At 41.4% G+C, this 20,625-nt stretch overlaps 1 protein-coding gene across 1 annotated transcript in view; it reads left to right on the top strand.

The window, feature by feature from the left end:
* Nucleotides 1-20,625, top strand: part of klhdc8b (kelch domain containing 8B) — a 142,246-nt gene that overhangs the window by 106,286 nt on the left and 15,335 nt on the right. Inside the window, exon 5 of the mRNA XM_023956361.1 lies at nt 13,748-13,849. Within this exon, the coding sequence (XP_023812129.1) occupies nt 13,748-13,849 (102 nt within the window). The remainder of the gene's footprint in view (nt 1-13,747; nt 13,850-20,625) is intronic.

Raw genomic sequence — 20,625 nt, 5'->3', positions numbered from 1 at the left:
CACTCTCTAAAATCCTATTGAACAACCTTGTTAGAAATTCCACTGCTGTCTCTCCTAGGCACTTCCATACCTCCACAGGTACGTCATCAGGACCAACGGCCTTTCCGCTCTTCATCCTTTTCAGAGCCTTCCTAACCTCATCCTTTCCAATCTCTGCTACTTCCTGCTCCACAACAACCACATCTTCCTCCCTTCTTTCCCTGTCATTTTCCACGTTCATCAGCTCCTCAAAATACTCCTTCCATCTTTTCTGTACACTCTCCTGGGTTGTTAGCACCTTTCCATCTCTGTCCTTAATCACCCTTATCTGTTGCACGTCCTTCCCATCTCTGTCTCTCTGTCTGGCTAGCCTGTACAAGTCCTTCTCTCCTTCCTTTGTGTCTAACCTGTCATATAGCTCATATAGCTCACATATCGCAATATTGTACCAGAACAAATTATTATTATTTTTTTTTTTAAGAGTATGACTAAGAAAAAACTGTACCTGAATATTGATACGTCTTTCATTGTAATGAAATGGTAAAATTAATTTTATTTAATGATCACAATCTTAAGCATTGCAATTTTATCTCATATATAAGTTGCTTTTACCCAATACAATTCATGGCGCTTTTATTTTGGTAACTTAAAATATATTTGTTCTTATAGGGAACAGTCTGATTTGTCCGATTCCACGACAAAACACTTTTCAATATAAGAAAAAAATAATAAAATGAATCAAAATAGAACCAATAATGTTCTAAAAGTATGATTGAGAAAATACAGTTCTGTTTATTTCCAAAATTGCTTGATGTAGTTTCTCCAGTACTTTTAAACGGTTCAGAAGCCTTAGCGGTGTTTGAACAGGTGCTTCAAAAAAAACCCCACCAATTCTGACAATTCAACATGAAAGGATGAAAGGAAGTTGCTTTAATATGGCTAAGATGCTTTATTTCCGTTACAGTCTGCTCTGCAGCTGCAGCTCCACTTTCTCACACAGTAAACACAGATTTCCCCGCTCATCCCCTTAACGTTGGCCTTTTGTCAGAGCGTTGTACACATCACTCTGATCCATCAGGTCACTAAATTAGAATCTATTGCTGTGAGGCTCTGTAGAACTTTGGCCCGCTTTGCCGACAGCGTTTTGGCCGATGCTCAGCGCATTAGCCGCTGTGCAGCTGCAGTGCTTCACTTGTTCTTACCTGAGCCCCAAAGCACAGTAATCAGCATTTTTATATGTTACTGGCAGCAACATGGCACAGGGTTTCAGTTTGGTACCCATCATAAGTAAAACCAAAGTAGTGCATGTCTCATAACAACAACACAAGCTGCTTCTCACTGAGATCTTGTAGTAGTTTTGTGCGTGTAGAGCTGCTCAAAGAGGCTTGTGTGCTCTTCTGCCAACTTGCGGTCGGGGGTTACATTCAAACCCATAATTTTTTTGAGCAGAAACCTTTGAATCAAACACTTCAGCGCCATCATGCCCTGAAACAACTTCCTTCTGATCAGGCTTCCACAGCCGACCATCCAGGAACATCCCTGCTGAGATGGGAAGTCCAGAGTGTGAGGAAGTTTTCAAAATGTTTTGAAATTTCCCCCTTTATTTTTTGAAAATAGCTTAATTGTGATTAAACTATTTCTGAGAAACTATGTCCAGTTTTTTTTTGGCTAAAAATGGGATAATCATAATTAAAATGCCACTGGGAACACTTTGACATTAGATCAAAAGATGAAGGGAGTGAGACTTTAACCTCTTAGGACCTGGGCTCCACATGCGTGGACGTCACATTTTAGGTTACATTACCACAGCAGTTTGTCTATGAAGACTCTCATTCACCCAGCGCCTAAACCTACTGTGATTACTACAGCAGGTACTTCTGCTTAACTGGGGCCCTGTGACTGCACGTGTAGAGTGTTGGCTCAAACATTAGCTCAGGTCTAAATAGGTAAATGATGTGACTGAAATGCAAAATGACAAAATCGTATTTTTAAGATATCCCTCTTTCATTTGCAGACTTTGATGGATAAGCGACCTCTTGAATTTTTTTTTTTCTGTAGTAGATCCTTTGAATATCAAAATCTATACCGTAATTTCCGGACTATAAGCCGCTACTTTTGTCCTGCGCTTACAGCCCTGCGGCCTATTCAGTGACGCAGCTTATTTACGGATTTATTTGGCGGCCGCCATGAACGTACTTTCAGATTCAGAGCATGGGTTGAATGCTTACTCAATTCCAAGCAACAAGTCATTTATGTTTGAACACACATTTAAGCAGCCAAACAGCATGGAGTTGACTTCAGGTCTTAGACACTTTAGTCATGGTTCAACAAAAAGAAACACGCATGCCCCATCCCAGAATCCTTTGGTGCCATTAGACCCAACGTGCACGTGATCGCCACTGCAATATGACGCAGCTTTCAAGTTAAAAGCAATCGTTAAAAGCAGCGTGAAAAAATCCACCATCACCAACGGGTTTGGAAAAGCCGGTCAGCTGCATGACGGAAAAGCTGCGATCTGCAGCTTGGCTACACGTAAATATGTGGGAATAACATCAGCCTTTATTTTGTCGGGACACGACTGGAAACACAAATTGACGTGATCGTTTTAACGGTTTCTAAGGACTGAGCGGAATTTTACTTTGAAAAGCTCACACCGACCCACAGCAGCCGTGTGAGCTGGAGAGATGTTCTCCTGCAGCTCGTTCACATAGAGCTGCAGGACCGATGGCAGTCTGAAAGCTCCCACACGTAACAACACATCCTCCCCTCATACACAAAACGTACAGTATTAAGTCCGATTCCTCCGCACAGACACGATTTGCTCCTTACACCGGCGCAATGGGGACGAAGCGCTCCTCCCTGGAGCCGCCCTGGCCAGGGGCGTCGGAGAAGATAGGAAGGGGAGACAAGGAGCGCGCGGGGCAAGCGCAGAGGGCATAGGCGTCCACGGAGCAACAGTGTTTGTTGTGGAAGGAAACTTCTGACGCACGCGCCGCGCGCTTTTCAGTCGCCGCTGCTTTATTTTACTGGTGTGTTTTTTTAACCAGCCCTGTTAGTACCATGATGCTGCCGCGACACAAGCGGAAGGAGAGCTGTTCCCGTTCGCCCCTCCATCCACTGCTGCTCCTTGCTCATTCTTAAACACGTACAACAGTGTGGCGACACCGGGCGTTGGCCCCGCCTTTAGCCCCTAAGACTCATGGGAAATGGGGAATCGCGGAGGTAAATTTCCTCATCATAACTGAGGGATGTAATGTTGATTATATGGTTACTGTTTGTAATTTTATGTATGATACCTCAATTGTCAATAAGTAAAAAAAAAAACAAAAAAAAAAACACAACTGAGGAACTTGTGAACAGAAGTGACATCCATCCTGTTTGGCAGGTGTTAGCGTCGGCAAGTTCATGAGCTGACGCAAGCTAGTCTCCTCCCATATTTGTACCCAATTTGGGAGTCAGGACGTGCTTTGATTCATGCGGCTTGTACACTGACGCGGCTTACAAACGTCAGAAGCTAGCTTAATACGTGAAAATGATTGGGTGCGGCTTGTAATTGGGTGTGCTCTATAACCCGGAAATTACTTGTAACAGTTACTATGCCAGTTCTTCAGCAGCCAGAATGATGTATTGTTTACTGGAAAGCAGAGGTGAAGAGTTTAGACCTCCAGCCATTGTCACAGGATCAAACACTCATCGATCTTTCACACTTTTCTGCTCAGACTGCAAAGATGTCAGTCGGACTACGGCTGAAGCAGCGGACACCACGCCGTCACGCCCCCCATGAGAAGCTGGTGGGAGGAAGCAGATTAGAATTCAACTCAGTAAGGTGTAGATCCCTGAAGCGGGAGACACTGGCTTTGGCCTTGGTGCAGAGTGTTTCTCATACGTCCTGTGGCGTGCCCATAGGGCTGCACTGCCATTTCATTTGCCCTCAAGGTCTCCACCTGTTGTGTCACACTGCGGTGGTGAGACCTCTTCCTCTGTCTGACACATGCTTATGCCAGCTGCAAATACAATCATCGGACGCATCTGTCATTTGTTTTTATTGGTTCCATGCACTGCTCATCTTCTCTTTTGTAATTCTGGCTCTTCATACTTTGGAGGGATGTGTTTGGATTCGACCAAACTCCAACAAAAAGCTGCTCACATGCATGTTTAGGGCTGCACGGTAGTGCAGTGGTTGGTGCTCTAACCCCCAAAAAGGGATACGGCAGGTTCAGAGAATGGAAGGATGAGTATTTTCATGATAAATGTGGGACATTTCGGTGAGTTATTATGTATAGTAAAGAACATTTTAGGGATAATCGACTTAATCAAGGAATTGATTTATATTTCTACGGAATGATCAATTTTATCTTGGATGAAGACTCCGGGGACATTTCCCCCCAAAATGTTCAATGGGCGTAACGATTAACTATGATTTAATTTCCACATCCAAATGATCCAAAGGGAGCATTCTTAGAACATTCTGTTTGGTCACATGTCTTTGCTAAAATTAAAGTGTTTCCACACATTGACCTGGAACAATGGACTGATCAGATTTTGCTGTCATCACACGTGTTGTCCACTGTCGTGGTCGTTTTTACGTTATGATAAAATAAACCTACTGTACCTCAATCCAAATGGTATTTTCCAATATTGATTCAAATTCATTTTATTCATTTTGAAACCATTTTTAATAGTATACTGTAAGTCTATTTGATTAACAACTTGCATTAGACCAGCATTGCTTGTAAAATATTACCAGAAATAAAAATGCTAGCAGAAAACAAAAACTCTGTCTCAACATCCCGACTGTTTGTCATTGAAATTATATTTGAAACACAGCGCCCCCTCCTGTCAGGTATGGGATGCTCAGCTGTTATTCATTTGTAGCTTTGAATCTTTTGCTTTGGCTCGAACATGGGAAAGAGAAGACAGGACGCATGCAGGAGAGTAAAGAAGAAAAACCTTCACTCACCGGTCAACTGATTATTGTTTTCAGTTTTTTAAATTCTAATTTCTGACTTGAGCTCGTTCATTCCTCCCGGTGAGCAGCTTTTGGAACTTCTCTGGGGAGTTGGATCCACTTTGGTTCACTTCAGAGGGAGACGATGTGAGAATAGAAACCAAACCATAACGATTAGGAGTCTGAGTCCACAGGACTCTCCTTGAATTTATGTGCTTTAAAAAAGGAAACGGCCACCTCCGATAAAAAGCAGATGTAGTCCATGGAGCAGCCATTTCTGCAGAGTTGCAGAGACTCGCATAAACTTTTTATACCACCCCCATCCACTAAGCATGAATATTTATTGGGTTAGTCATAGGCCTGGGGGGTTCATTAGCAGACTGAAAAAAAGGCCGGCATCCTCTGTCTTCCTCCCCTCATTATTCTGGTCTGTCGTGCCCCCTCAAAGCCTGATGGATAGGTACTGAGAGGCAATAATCGCTTTGTTCAGGATCATCTTCATTTGCAGATAAACATTCGAGTGGGGGCAGTTCTGCGTCTGCAGCTGTCCGTTGAGCAGAGACACTCCTGTTATGGATGGCAGAGGTTTGTGTGAGCCCTGTAGGCATTGTTCTTCTTTTCTCTGGAGTTGCAGATCCTCTCCATCCTCATAAGAGGACTTGGATTAGCGCATCGATCCCTGTAATCTATAGCAGGCTGCCATTCGTCAGACCTGCACTGCAGCAGCTGTCTTGTGCATTCATGTGAGCGCAGCTTACAGACTGTCCCAGACGCGACCAGTTTACAGGAAGAAAAATTTGACTCATGGACAAAATTGGACAGAAAGAAAAAATTCTTTAAAATGATTTTTTACCCTTAGACTAAATAAATTCACAACTGAAGAAACATGTTTTTGTTCACTTGGTAAAATACGGCGATGTAAAAGGGGCACTGTCCATTGTGTAGAGTTTTTGTCATGTAAGATGGTAGTCTTTATCTACACACACACACACACACACACACACACACACATATATATATATATATATATATATATATATATATATATATATATATATATATATATATATATATATATATATATATATATATGTGTGTGTGTGTGTGTGTGTGTGTAAGCCAATGTACAGACGCGATTAGAGGTCCTGCAGTGTGTCACGGCGCATCCAGAGTTCAAAATTGACTTCTGCATTTCGACTGAAGCTCCGCTCACCGAAACAGCCTTACCCATCCTTATGTAACTTTGCCCACAATCCCTGGAAAAAATTCAAAATGATTGGCTAAAATTGTACAGCAAAACTGAATGAAATATAAGTTATTGACACGTCTTAAAAAGAGCAACAAAATAAAATAATGCTGCCACCTAGTGGAAGGGAAAAATACTGGCAGTCGGCTTTTTCAGTAAATGTGCTAGCTTCATAAAGTTGTCAAAATAATTGTATATTGACCTCTAAGGAGACATCATTTTTGCCAATGATAAAACAGTCTCCTAAAAACAAACATGACATTTCTAACAAATTTCCTCAGTTTATTTTCTAACAAAATGAAAAAATGACCCCCACTTTGTTTTCAAAGCCATAGAATGACAGAATGACAGAAAGATCGACACCAGGCTGTATATTTGTTAATGTTTGCTGTCAAATCAAACTTTCTTGTTACATGGATGTTAATGGAGAACTGCCCCTTTCTGACACCAGCCTCCAGTGGCCTCTTGAGGTATTGCAGCATAGCAACTCATGGATTTGCATCAGATTTAGAGAACTGAAGGTGAGGGCTTTTTAAAGACAAGATCAAAAACTCCCAAGCTGACACACCTGAACTCCCACTCTTACTTTCCTTTTTTGCTCCTTATTTGAAAATCTCTTCTGATTCTCTCAGAGTATAACGATGCCGGATTCTCTAATGAGAATTTATTCTTTCAAAAAGACAATCATGTGAAATGATTTGCTCTTAATGCGAGTCGTTTTTCACCTCACTATTTTTGCAGGACAACAAATTTATAGAACCAGATGAGTTTTACTAGAATCATTTATTTCAACAACCTTTTGATAAGAAAAAAGGACATAAAGTGCAGGAAAAAGGAGTCTTAAGTGAAAGTTTTTCCTATTAAAGACCCACTTAAATCAAAACTACATTTTTGGTGTGATTCAAAATTGAATTTCTGATTATTTCTTTATTAAAATCATTAATAATCAGAAGAAGATATTTAAAAAAAAAAGCCATCTGAAAAAGAATGTATCTGTGACAAAGTAAATACGCTGGACGGGCCTCAAGCCTCCCTGCTCCGCTCCGTTCTGATCATCCACCTGAAGACAAAAAAGATCCATGAACGTCTTTGTTTAACTCATCTGAGCTGGAATCTGGATCAAAACTGTACGGTTGGATGGCTATGATCATGGTCGCCATTTTTGTTTGGGGTTGTGATGGACTGTAAGCTAGCAGGAGAGAGTGTAAACAAAGGGATGATGGGAAATGAGGGGGGCTTACTCCACGCCCACAATTCAGAGGTTTCTAATGAACTATGGCAGCTCTGCAGAAACTATGTCCTGGAAAACAAAAGTTTTTCTTTTTTAGCCTAAAACCAGCATAACAATAACTAAATGACCACTGGGGATACTTTGAAAATAGATTAAAAGATGATCGGAGTGGGGCTTAAATCAGTTCAGTTCAGTTCCACGGACTTGTTTACACGTCTCAAGTCCCTGCTTGTGGGACCTGCAGGTCACAGCAACTGGAATTAGGCTTTCCCCTTGTGAAAACATTTATAAATTGTGTTTTCCATCTTTTGTCATGAGGGGCGTTGTGTTCTGGCTGAAACCAGAGCTGCTGGTTGCATGAGACTGAATTTGTGTGGCAGTTCAGCCTAAAAAGGTTTCTTTTTAGAGTGGTCCCCCCATAAAAGAGCTCCTGACATTAAAACCTCATTTCCTTCGCAGCATCTTTCAATTTCTTCTTGTTGATAGCCTTTGAAAATAGATGTAGGCGTGAAAGCCCGCCCGTTCAGTCTTGTGAGGCTGCAGGTCTGAACCTGCGAGCATTTGCATGCGTCTGGATCTGTGGCGGGATTTTCTGCTGCATGTGTGTGTGTGCGTGCAGCTGTGATTGGCCTCCATTACTGCGTGTGCTGGTCTTATTGATGGGAGCCGAGCGAAACGGGAGCAGAGATTGATTCAGAGCTTTAAATAAACGCATCTCCTCTTCTCCAGCTGAGTCCACCAGACATCGTGTCACTCAGCTCACCTGCGACACCAGTGATGTCAGCCAGAATAAAGCCCTGCCTCATCGCACTCGCTCCAGCTTGGTCCACGGCGAGCGGTGATGAACGCCAGGATCCTGTGTCATTTATCGTCCTGTAGGTCAAAGAGATGACAAATGTCCTGCTTTCACTCTGATGTGCTCTCACACAAACTCCTTCTAATTCAAATTCAAATGAATTTTATTTATATAGCAGCTTTCACGTAAAAAGCAGCTCAAGGTTCTGTACATAAAAACAAACATGAATGCAGAAAACACCAATCCCCATTCATGCAATAAAATAATTAAATAAGCCCCGCACCATAAAATACACAAAAACAAACGCAAGTAAAAGAGAAATGACTGAAGAGAAAAAGCTAAAGAAGAGAGAACCCAGAAGGCTGGACTCTGACAAATATGATCCTATGAAAAAAACAAAGTTGATTTTGGGACTGTTAATGAGAGCAGAGCGGGTTTTGTACACGGGGGATGAGGCATGAAAAATGGCTCAGATAAAAAAGGTTTAAACTTTCAAACGCTGTAACATATGGTCTCTTTGATAAGACAGAAGGGTATTTAATGAGGTTTCCCACACATGGAAGTATAGTCACCGCAAGCAAGACTAGAAAATAATGGGGAAAAGAAATGTTACAAAATTTTTTTAGTCTTGTTTTCCCTGCAGTCAGAAAAGTCAGAAAAGAACTCGTTAAAGCCTGTCATGAGCCGAGCACATGCATACATAATTTAATGTTATCACGTTATGATGTGGGGGGCGAAGGCATAAACATTGCTTGAGAAGGAAAACTGGAAAATGTACTCTGACATAAAGAAAGTAATATCACGAAGCACAAGGATCAACCCAGACGAGAAAACAAATTGTCACCACGGGACTCCGTGCCTTTAATGAGATCGTCATTTTAAGTCGTAGGGTTGCTTTTTTGCTGTTCTAGCGTTATGTGTCACTTAAATACAGAGAACCTCTCCTGTTCTAGTTAAGCTGCAACACACGCCGCCGTGGGTGATGATGGCTTCGCGGGTGAGGCGGGTGGTGTATAAAAATCCACGGAGTTTGCTGCAGCCCAAAGCTTCAATTTTCTTCATGTTTAATGGGTGATTTTTCTCTGTTTTCTAACGGTAAAGATGTCAAATTCCATTTATTATTTAAGAAAAGGGAGGCTTGTAGTTTTAAAATGTCATAAAACTGGCAAAAAATAAAAATACAGTTATAACAGTGTCGGAGAAAAGGGTAATGGTGTGAAGAGACCATTCCTCCACGTTTTCTACAAAAGAGAGCCGCTAGAGTTACGTCTGCATGCCTGTTAAACGCTGATCTGGTTTGTTCCTCCTGCATCTCTGCAGGACATTTGCATGTTATTTGGCCTCTGCATTCTCCACAGCTGAATAGATAATCTGTTACAGCACCATCTTCTTCAGAGAGCTGCTGGACTTTCTGCTTCTGACTCCCAGTGTCTCCCCTGCAGCAAACACGTCTGTCTTGTCTCATAAATAACATCTTTTGTTTTAGTTTATAGATTTACAGATCAGCTGACTGCATCACTTATGAGAAACTTCTTCTACATGATGCAGCAGTTTTTTTTCTTGCAGAAGAAGTGAGAATAGCAATTCAAAATCTTATCAAACAAAAATACAATAGCAAGTGAAGAGTCCCTCCTCAGATTTTACCCATGCTGCATTGCAGTAAAAGTAAAATAATCTGTTTTTCTACTGAGTGAGACCATTTATTTTCATCAACCTTTCATTGAGTTACGCGTCGTTTTTGTCTGCCAAACAAGGATTCAATTAAATCTTTTGGTGGTTGGATCAATGTCTGCTTGTCCCATGTGCTGCTGCTGCATCGTCCACCTGGACTTCACACGTTTCTTTGCAGGGAACCAGAACTTCATCCTGTTTAAAAAAAAAAAAAAAAGACTTGCCATTATAAGTGCACTGTGTAATACAGGCAGTATTAAAGTGACTGTGAGGATCTGAGAGGTGACTGAGATCACTTTGTCATGAAATTCCTTTCTATCAGAATTATGCAACTTTATATGTTTTGTACCTTTATGGGTGGAAACAGGCTGGACATCGTCATCCGTATGTCATGAGTAACGTCAAATAGCCTTACAGATACTTCTTGAATCATTTACCACACGCACGACTATGGTACATTCCATTTTTATGACATCCCTTACGGTGACTGTACTGGTCTCAAGTGAACTGCATGACACACTTGCTCTACCTTTGAGATGCAGCCGCTCCTCTATTAGTCTCTACAGACCCGGACAATCCAAAAAGTGGGAGGTTCCTGGCTGCAGACAAGATGGCATCAGACATCATCGGCCGGAAGCAGAAATATACAACTTTCCCTAACTGTAACTTTAACCCTAACTCAAAAATGTTTAAAGTGGCAGAAAAACTTTTGGTGAAACATGAAACGGAAAAAACTATCTGTTAGGGTTTTTCTTTTTTTTTGGAGTGATATTAGGGGGATTCCAGACTTCCAATTCTGGACGTGGATGTCTGGATCCAGGTCCTCTTACAAAAACCCACAGCACTCGTGAGGGTCAACCCACCTGTACTGGTGCATGTGACTAAGGCCTTAAGAGAGGCAATGGTAAATGGTGAACGGTGTATATTTATATAGCGGTTTTCTACCTTCATCAAATGTCCAAGGTGCTTTACAGTCACAGTCCCATTCACACACACATTCACACACTTTCACACACACACACTGGTTGCTGCTTTGCTGCCAAACACTGGCGCCAACCTTCCAACAGAGGCAAGGTGGGGTTCAGTGTCTTGCCCAAGTACACTTCGACACATGGACGGGCAAGGCGGGAATCGAACCCACAATCTTACGATTGGAGGTCGACCGACCTACCACTGCATTTTGTCCTTGCCAGTACAGAAAAAAACGGTAAACAAAATTTGAAATCACTTACAATTAGGAACAGTAAGAAAGAAAATCACAGGAAAAGACAAATGTTGAATAATAAATCCACGATAATTAGATCACAATAAAAGCATTTGACATGGCAGTAACATAACGAGAATTAAGGGAAGAGAAAAAAAATCACAACAATTAATTCCTTAGAAGTTGGGGTATATAAAATGATTTATTTCAAGCAATCAAATAAGAATAATATCAAAAAAAACATTACAATCATCAGTTATACATTCATACAATGACGAATCAAACTTAGGATAATTATACATATTAATAAATATTGCTTAAACAGGAGTGGACGTAAGCTAATTTATATAATCCCACCCGTTCTACCGTAACCATTTTATTACATGATTTATCATTATCCAGTTCCTAGCTTTTATCAGACAGAGTTAAGAATCCTGAAGTATCAATAAGTGGGAAAATATCTTTGTTTTAAGTGTCTTGGAGACACAAAATAACTATTTTTCTTTGGTTTAATAACATTTTCATTATGTTGGTTTGCTCCGTGACATGTCATTTAGAATATATGGGAGTTGCTGCGGTTTACATTCAGATGTCATGGCTGAATTTTAAAATCCTTTCGTTCATTTTTTCTTTGTTTTAACACACCTGCAGTAATATCCCATCATCCCCTGCTGCCTCAGGTGTTCCGTCTTTGCCTGCTCTTCACTCTCATGTTGGTAAATGTTGTGTTACTGCTGCTGCTGCCATTTGTCAAATGCTGCCAGGCGTGGCGCTTTGATCGCGGAGCGGGTCCAGTCCGGCGAGGGCGAAGATTGATGAAGTGCTGCGGCGCTTTATTTCTGTCACATTAGATTAGGCGGCGCCACGTTTTGGGTTTCTACAGATTAGATCAAAGGATTGTCTTTGTCTAGCACAGAAATCATGGTGCAGTGATTATTCTGGCCGTTCGACACTCTATTTAGCCAACAGGAGATGCTTGGACCTCTCAGATTATTTTTGAAAACCTTTTCATTCACGAGGATTGCTTTATTTTTTCTGAAATTGCTGAACATAGAAACTGGGTCTTCAGACTATTCTGGCCTTTTTGATCCGATTCATCCAAATTTGAGGCCTTTTACATGTTGATTGTTGAAATCGTCTTTGTGTTTTTTCCATAACCACAAAGAATGGAAGAGTCTACATTCAGAATGAGGCTCTTAACACATCAAATGTGCCTGTTATGAATGAAAATTGCTCCTAACTTTGAGATTAAAGACTTAAATGCAGACATGTAACCCTTGTGCTATCTTAGATGACCCCATCTAAGATAGCACAAGGGTTACAGCACCTTGCAAACCCAAGCTAGCCTTACCAGTGCAACAAAATTGGCGAGCGGTATTGGAGCTAACCAGCCGATTGCAGCACCGCTACAGGTTTTTTTCAAAAGGCATTTTTTCATCTGCTCCTGATTCACAACATTTTGAACAAAGAAATATGCAGAAATACAAATTGAATTTTAATTTTCTTCATGTATGTCCTCCATCGTCAGAAAAATGCCACAAGAAGATATTAAAAAAACTAGACAGACACATTTCATTGAAGCGGGTCTTATGTTGTTTGTTTTTTACTAAAAAGACTCAATTTAGGGAAACATTTAATGGGACATTAACAAGAAAAGTCATTTTTCAAACAAAATACTAACTTGTCCGGTGCAGGAAGCAAACACAGGGATCATAAGGTGTGTGTTGTTGAAACACTAAAGTAAACATGCAGCTCACTTTAACCTCCAACAGACGGACGGACGGTCAAAGTCAACTTCATTGTCGATTCTTCACATGTGCTCAACATGCAGTGAATCGATCAAGGGCAGGATTGGACTGAGCACTGTTCATGGGGGAAGGTGGGTGGAGAGGGAAGAAGGTCTTTGGCCTCCTGACGGCCTGGTATATGAAGCTACTTCTGAGCCTGGTGGTGCGGGAGCCGAGGCTTGAGTACCTCCTCCCCGAGGGCAAGAGGCTCAACAGGTTGTGTGCTGGGTGGTGTGCATCCTTGACAATTGTCAGGGCTTTGCGGGTGAGGCAGGTGGTGTATGTGTCCTCCAGGGAAGGGGGTGGTGCTCCAATGATTTTCCTGGCTGTGTTCATTATGCGCTGCAGGACAGAGAGGTTGAAGCGTCATCACACAGTATTGCCCCCAATATAGAACTTAATCAACTGTCTGAGGGAAAATTAAGGCAGGTGGCTGTCAGTGAGGGAGGGTGTGTGCGTGTGTGTGTGTGGGGGGGGGGGGGGTCTTTAGCGTGGTCCTACTGTGCAGGTTTTTCTTTTCGTTTTATTTCTGTGGATTTCTGCTCTTTTTGACTGAGAGTTTTCGTGGATTTTTTTTTAGGAATGTCTTGAGTTATTCCATGCAGGATGATGGGAGGATGCAGAATCTCTGCATCCCTCCAGCATCCTGTCAGGCATCTGTTTGCAGTTACTAGAAGCAGCAGAACTTTACAAGCAGAAGTTTCCTAAAATACAGGTTTTTTTAGGTTCTCCAAACATGTTTATTAAATCATGAAGATGCTGATTTCACTGCTGCTGTTGCTAAAAAATGGAATTATTTGGGAGTCTGCATGAGTTAACTTGTCTTTGTTTATATTTTACCAATAAAAAAATGTTGACATCATGTGATTCTCCCATCTTTTCCAGGAGTTTGGATCAAACCCAGCCGAACGTCACGGATGAAGGAGAAGAGGGCGGACTTCGTGGCCGGCAGCCTGGGAGGAAGACTGGTGGTGTTAGGTGGTCTGGGTCAGAACCTCTTTTTTTTCTGTTTCATTCATCACTTTAGTGTACTGAATTAACTCCTTTTGGGATCTGTTGAGAACATTTGGGATTGCAATGAAATGCGAAGGGGTGGGGCTCTGGGAATTGCAGTTTTAGGGTGAATTGAAAAACACTTTTTCCCTCCAGGCAGTTTGTGTCCTATGATATTTTTAATACTAATTTTTTAAAATAATTTTTGTTAGAAAGTTAGTGTTTACAAAATGAAAAATATGAGAACATCTAGATAATTATTAGATTCCCACTGAGGTTCATTGACTGCCTTGTAAGGTCAGTTTGAAACCCAGGAATAATGGCTTCATATTGTTGCAGAATGATTCTGCTTTTAATCAAATGTCTGTAATGGCTTTAATCCCCCCTGCACTCCAACCTGATCCAATACTAGAAGGCGTCTCACTCACTAATGAACTCTTTAGGTTGTAATTTTCTGCCTGATGTATTAATGTTGAAACTATCCAGGCTTTTCTTTCTCGTTATAAGACTGAAATTACGTTCATCTTTTTAAATAAAACTAAAAATGAGAAGTTGCAGAATATTTTCTGCATTCAGGGTGAAAAATGTCACTAAAAAATAATCCAGCTGACAGGATCAGCATGCAGCAGAAAATTGACGTTTTTTTTCCACTCATGAGGATTTTTTTTCGGTAAAATGTTTGAAGTCAAGACGAACCTGAAGGACTCTCAGCGCACGGCACCAAGTACAAGATGATCTGATTGTTATTGATTGAAACCTGTGTTCATAGGAGGTTACCGGGTTTCCCTGTGGGCCAAACAGTTGTTTCTGTTTGGATCTCAGAAACCATCATTAATGTGCCCTGACATCTGTGCATGTGTGCGGTTGAGGAGGAAGAGGAGGAGAGCAGACTGCCCTGCTGAGAAGCGGTTAGAAGATCCAGCAGGTGATTCGGAAGTAAAAAGCAAAGAACAAACAAAAATGTACAGATGTTAAAGCCACTTCTGTAAGGTTTGGTTAACTTCTGATCCTTGGTACAAGGAGGAGCCTCTGGCTGCTCTGTGACTGATGCTTTTTTCTATATTTTTGAGGTCCACTTTTTTAAAATAGAGCTGTAGAACAAAGATGCTCCACACTTTCCCATTTTATTTCAATACAGAATCCCTTGGAAGTGAAATCAAACTGTTTCTTTACTCACAACTTACTTTAGCCGACTCGAACGGCACCAAACCTCTATAAAGAAGTGAAACAAACTAACCTGAGAGTTGTTGGAAAGCACGTATCTACCAAAAGGGGCCCCACGTTCTGTGGTCCTAGGGTGTCATGCCCCTCTGCCATGCTGTCAGGGCGCATTTGTGCACTGGTTGCCTCTTCCAACTTAGTGATGGTTTTTTCAGCCCCCTTGGTCTTAGGCACTGTGGGTGCCTGAGGCTTTTGGAGGTTGGACGCCTTGTTGCTGACCCACAGCTCCATCCGCCGCCGAGAGTCTTCCTTTAGAAGTGCCAGCAGTCATTAGAATTCATTCTGGTTGTTGGGTTGCTTAGGTGGTGGTTTTTGACCCATTACATGTAACGATGCGACACCCTTCTTATGTGTATGTATCCATCACACATCCATCTGCACTTCACTGTCTCACGTCAGGAAAATCCACCTTTTCAGGCAAAAAAATAACTCAGTGGCCTTGTGGTGGAGTGTCCACCAAGAGATTGGAAGGTCAAATCCATGGCGAAGTCTACGGGACCCAATGCCTCCCTGGTTGACGCGCAGCATTAACGGGTTTGTTTGGGGGGAGTTAAACCACTAATGGGATCTTAACCATGACTGTGTCTGCAGCTCATCACTCCCCCAGGGGAGGGGCCAAATGTAGAAAACAGATTTCACACGAGTGACATCTAACCAGACTTTAACTTTAAATGAGAGTAACCATAACACCCAACAGTCAAAGAGCAATCTACCAGAAAACAATCTGCTGCTGCTTGACACTGCACATACAGTACAAACCAAAAGTTTAGACACACCTTCCCATTCATTTGAATGAGAGGGTGTGTCCAAACCTTTGGTCTGTACTGTATATTTCATTATTAGTGTATGGCTGTATTTTCAAAAACTCTATCCAATAATGACCTAACCATCAATAGTCTGGAAAAATGTTAAATTATTCAAAAAGGTCATAAACATAAGAATAAGCACAATTTAGTTCCTATTAACTTCATGTGTGAAATATTCATTTTGAGTGTCTGACTCATCTCTGAGCAGCGTCTGGAACGAAACCAAGAGATTGTTAAACCATCAATCTAATAATTAATTTAACAAAAATATAATCTGAATCGAATTAACCTGAAATTAACCAGCCTCAGATTGAAATCAACTTCATTTTTGTCTTTATATCTGTTTTTTACAGTTGATTTTCCTGATCTGATAAATGATCAGAAGGCGGTTACAGAGTCCAGAACATTTATTTATGTAACCTTCACTGTCCTGGCTGGTCGTTTTTTAAGAAACGGCAATGAAGCAGAAGATCCCCGCAGGAAACTGTCATGTCTGCTTCTTTTCACTCTCCACACTTGAGGGTTTCCATAAACTGGAGTTTCTGCATCAGCAGGAGCTCCAGTGACCCTGCTGTGGGCAGATCCAACCGCAGGAATCATCAGTAACCTGACATCCACTCATTTATTATCATCATTGTAAATGTTTTTCCCTCTTTGAAATGCTAATCCTAATCCGTTTATCAGCAAAAACTGACAAAAATCCAAAGTGGCTCAAATTGGGAATCGTTTTATTAATTTTGTTAACTTTGCAGATGACGGAACTGAGAGTCAGATTAGACATCTATTGATTTAAAATCATCCATGGTCACAATTTTAATTGATATTCAGAAAAGAAATGCAGAAAGATCCATCAAAAGGGATTCTTTTTTTCTGACTCAGAGGGATGGAGAGACCAAATGAAGACGACATTATACAGCAATAGACTTTTATTCTTTGAAAAGAGTATTATAATAATAATAATAATAAGGCAGCGTTCAAATTCTGAGCATCTTCTGTGGGGACCTAGACTGGGGCGTAATATGAATTAGGGGCTCGTCCAGGCTTTATTTGTTTTTTGTGATGAACCGCGTCCAGTGGCCAGTTTTCTTCATTTTATGATTAATGGCTTGGATTTTTCCTATGTTGGGCTTCTTTGTGAAGTTTGATTGGCAATTTCTATTGTGAGGGTTGCACCATGAGTGTTACTGCCACCACAAAGAACATGCAGACACTAAAGACCTGCAGCACGGTTTAAAATTTAACCACAGCTGCTTCATAACTGCTGGCTACATTGGTAAATAAATATTGATACATTTTTTGGTCTGAGAAAAAGTGAATATTTTCCAGCAAATTATGTGAAATTTCTTTCAGCCGCTGTGAATTTTGCACGGAGGGGGCGTGCTGCTGCATTTGTTTTCCTGTTTTCACGGCATTGTCGAATTGCACTTGGACGCTGTTTGCCGTCTGTTCAGGCCTGATAAGAGGAAGGAGAGCGTTTGACAGCAGCATTTACAGCATAGAGGCTGCACAGCAGGTGTGTGGGCTTTGATTTGACCTGAAGGTCCTGTCAGCGCATCCTTAAGAGAGAAACAAAAGCTGCAGGAGGTCAGGGATGGGAAAAACAAAAGAAAGGTATCGACGCCTTCAGTATAGAGAAGTAAACACGTCTACAGATGAGTGGTGCAGGAAAACTCACACTTGACATTTTCAGTCTTATACCCAAATGTGAGGATCGGATGTTAAGATTAAAACGATAATTAAAGCTGTGAATGGCGTTATATGGCCCGGAGGCACTACACGCCCCCGCCCACGCCGCCCCCTGGCTGAGCAGCTGTTTCACGCCCCTCACTTTCCCCCTCTACCACCCTGTTAGAGTTGCGGGCGACAAATTCATGAAATTATTATTATTATTATTTTTTTTTCAAAATGGCAGCTTTTCTGTTGGTTTCATCTTCATAGCAACCATTTTATTTCTTGGTGGTGAACAGGTCTGTGTAATGTTTAGAAGAATATATATATATATAAGTAAATTTTTGGATTTCCTTGGAAACTGAGGCTTTTTGTTAACCACGCCCACTTTCCTGATAGGGTCATATCTTACCATGTATCATTTTGTTTATTTTGAGCCACAGTTTTATGTATTGACTTTTCACAATGTTCGGGTGAAAGAAAATCCAGCATTTTTCATCAAGAAGCCTCCCAGGGATGCTCAAGGAGGTGATAGTTCAAAAAGAGTTTAAACTTTTAGAGGGCACCAAAGGTGATTTTTGTTTATTTACTTTCAATTTGAGATTGCGGCATCTTCCCAAAGTCAGCAAAACTTGGGTTGTGGTTGTAGACCTAACCTGGTGGTTTGTGTGAAATAAGTTTCTGAGTTTGGGGGTAAAAGTTTTGCTCAGAGGCACAGTAAGAAAGAAGAAATACATAAACGAGATGCTCCTTGCTGTTCTGGCCTGCTGCTTTACCATCCAGAAACTGTGATCCACGTTTTAGATTCAAGTCTCCTGTGCTGATCTGTTATATTTAGTGTCAAGCTGACACACAGTGGCTGAAAAAAGTAACCGTCTAGCATGGTGGTGGTATATGATGGTATGGAGCTGCTTTGGTAACTTTGTTATTGTTGGAACTTACCAACAAAAAAAGTCTTCTGTTCACGAGCTCAGAAGCAGAATGAGAATCTGTCAGCAGCAGCTCCACGTCTAAATGGATCACCAGGATGGTTCTGGATTGTTCTGGTCAGGTTCTGGACTTGAATCTGACTGAGATTCGGTTTTATGACCTAAAACCGGCATTCGTGTTGGAAAACAGCATTCAGACAACTCCACAAAGGAGACTATACTAAAAGAGCTGAGAAACTGCTTTCACAAATATTTAATCAAAGCCGTTTTTGCCTGCAGTATCATTTTATTTTCTCCCATATGAGGTGATGCTACATTAAGAGCTGTATATTAAATGGTACGTTGCATTTTACTAACAGCGCCAAGTGGTTAAAACAGGATTTAAAACTGTGTTTTCATATTTTTATTAGAAATTGTGTAGTCTTAAAGCTTTAAATCCACTAAATGTGACAAAAAATGTAGAAGTGGGGACTGGGTTTCTTTGCAAAGTTAGATGCATTGTGGTTTTTGTTTAGTAACTAATGCAAAACTTAAAATCCTCCTCCTCACTCAGTGAAGTCGCAAAGCTTTTCACCGTCATCTCCCAACGGGGTTGATTTCATTTCAGCAGCTGTTGTCAGGGAAATTTTTTTATTTCAACCAAAGACTGAAACAGACAGAAAACTAGACTGAAGTCAGTGGCTGATCTTTGGTCTGAGCATGCTCAGTTGGTGGGAAGAGCTTTAAACCGAAACAGGAGGATGTGGAAAAACTGGAACGGAGGAACCCACTTCCTGTCGAAGTTTGATTGATTTCACAAACGCGTTATAAAGAAAATTATATCAATGTTTTGTTTTACGTTGTGTGTCACTGTGGCAGAGACGGTAAATAAAAGAAGGAACTTTAGGAGCAGGTGAGGCAGAATGTGAGTGGAAGCTGGCAGGAAAGATGAAACAAAGCCAAAATAGAAAGAGAATATGAGAGGTGATGCCCAAAAAGAGTCAGAAAGAGGAGTACCAGCGAGGAAGAATGACAGTTAAAAGGCACAGAGAAGAAGGAGGAGGGCTGGTGCGAGGATGAGGATCGTCTAATGATGTGAAATGAAAGGAGAGGGAAGGGATGGATGAAAATTGGAGGTCAAAAAGGAAGGACTTTGAGCATTAGTCAACAAAGATCCATTTTACATGGAGTGTGTGTGTGCGTGCGCTCATAGGCGTCATCATCAAACTGTTTTTGTCAAAGGAAAGGACGCCTGAATGAGCCGGCATTACTTTGAAAGAGCCGCGGCTGCGCTGCCTCTTTCTTCTTCCAGCAAAATGATATTAATGGTCTCTCTTAGACGGATGTGCGTGCACACACACTCACACACGCCCACCGGTCCATTTAATTTAAGGGGAGCTGCTGTGATGTTGGTCTCCATAGAAACGGCAACAACTTTAGGGCTGCCTGATGTATGACGGTGAGCTCTGTACCTGAGATGAAAGAGGAGAAATGGCAGAAGGATAAAGGATGCTTGTTTACACTTCACAAGCTGCAGAAAATAAAGCTGCACATTCATAAAGGTGCCAGCTTGCCTTTTCTGGGGGTGTTGGAATTTTGGAAAAGCTCTAGGAGTCAGCATTTCCTGGGAATCTTAAATAATCTGACGTTCATGAGAGATTTAACATTTAACCCCTTCTAGATGACGCGAAGGTGGAGTCCTGGATTGGGTGGCATGCTGCAAATGTTGACATACGGCATGGACGGGTTGGTATTTCGTATTTAAGTTCATGAAGACCTTACTAAAAGTACTTCTAAAAAAGTTCAGAGGGGCTCACATGTGTATCTGTTGTTGAGTCACTGTAGAGTGAAAAGTAAATGAGCAAGGGGCCTGTAATTGCTGTTCATGTGACAATTAAGCACACCTTGCAGGCTGCCTGACAGTTAAAATCTAGAAACTTAGACAATCAGGATGTAGTTTGTGTGGGCATCCGACGGATGTACATCCCGTGGTGCGCCATTTTTAAGGAGACAGTGCTCTTACCTCCCTAATGACTAGAGTGCAGTGTAAGGGCACCGTATGACAGCATCATGAGTGCGTGCAACTTTCATTAAATGTAGGAATACTTCACGATACATTAGTGACACGCACAAAAATGGTATGTTCCATTTTCAGGAACTGTAAGAC

Source organism: Oryzias latipes, chromosome 7, assembly GCF_002234675.1.
Source record: "Oryzias latipes chromosome 7, ASM223467v1".
NCBI lineage: Eukaryota > Metazoa > Chordata > Actinopteri > Beloniformes > Adrianichthyidae > Oryzias > Oryzias latipes.
This window is presented reverse-complemented; position numbering and strand designations above follow the sequence as displayed.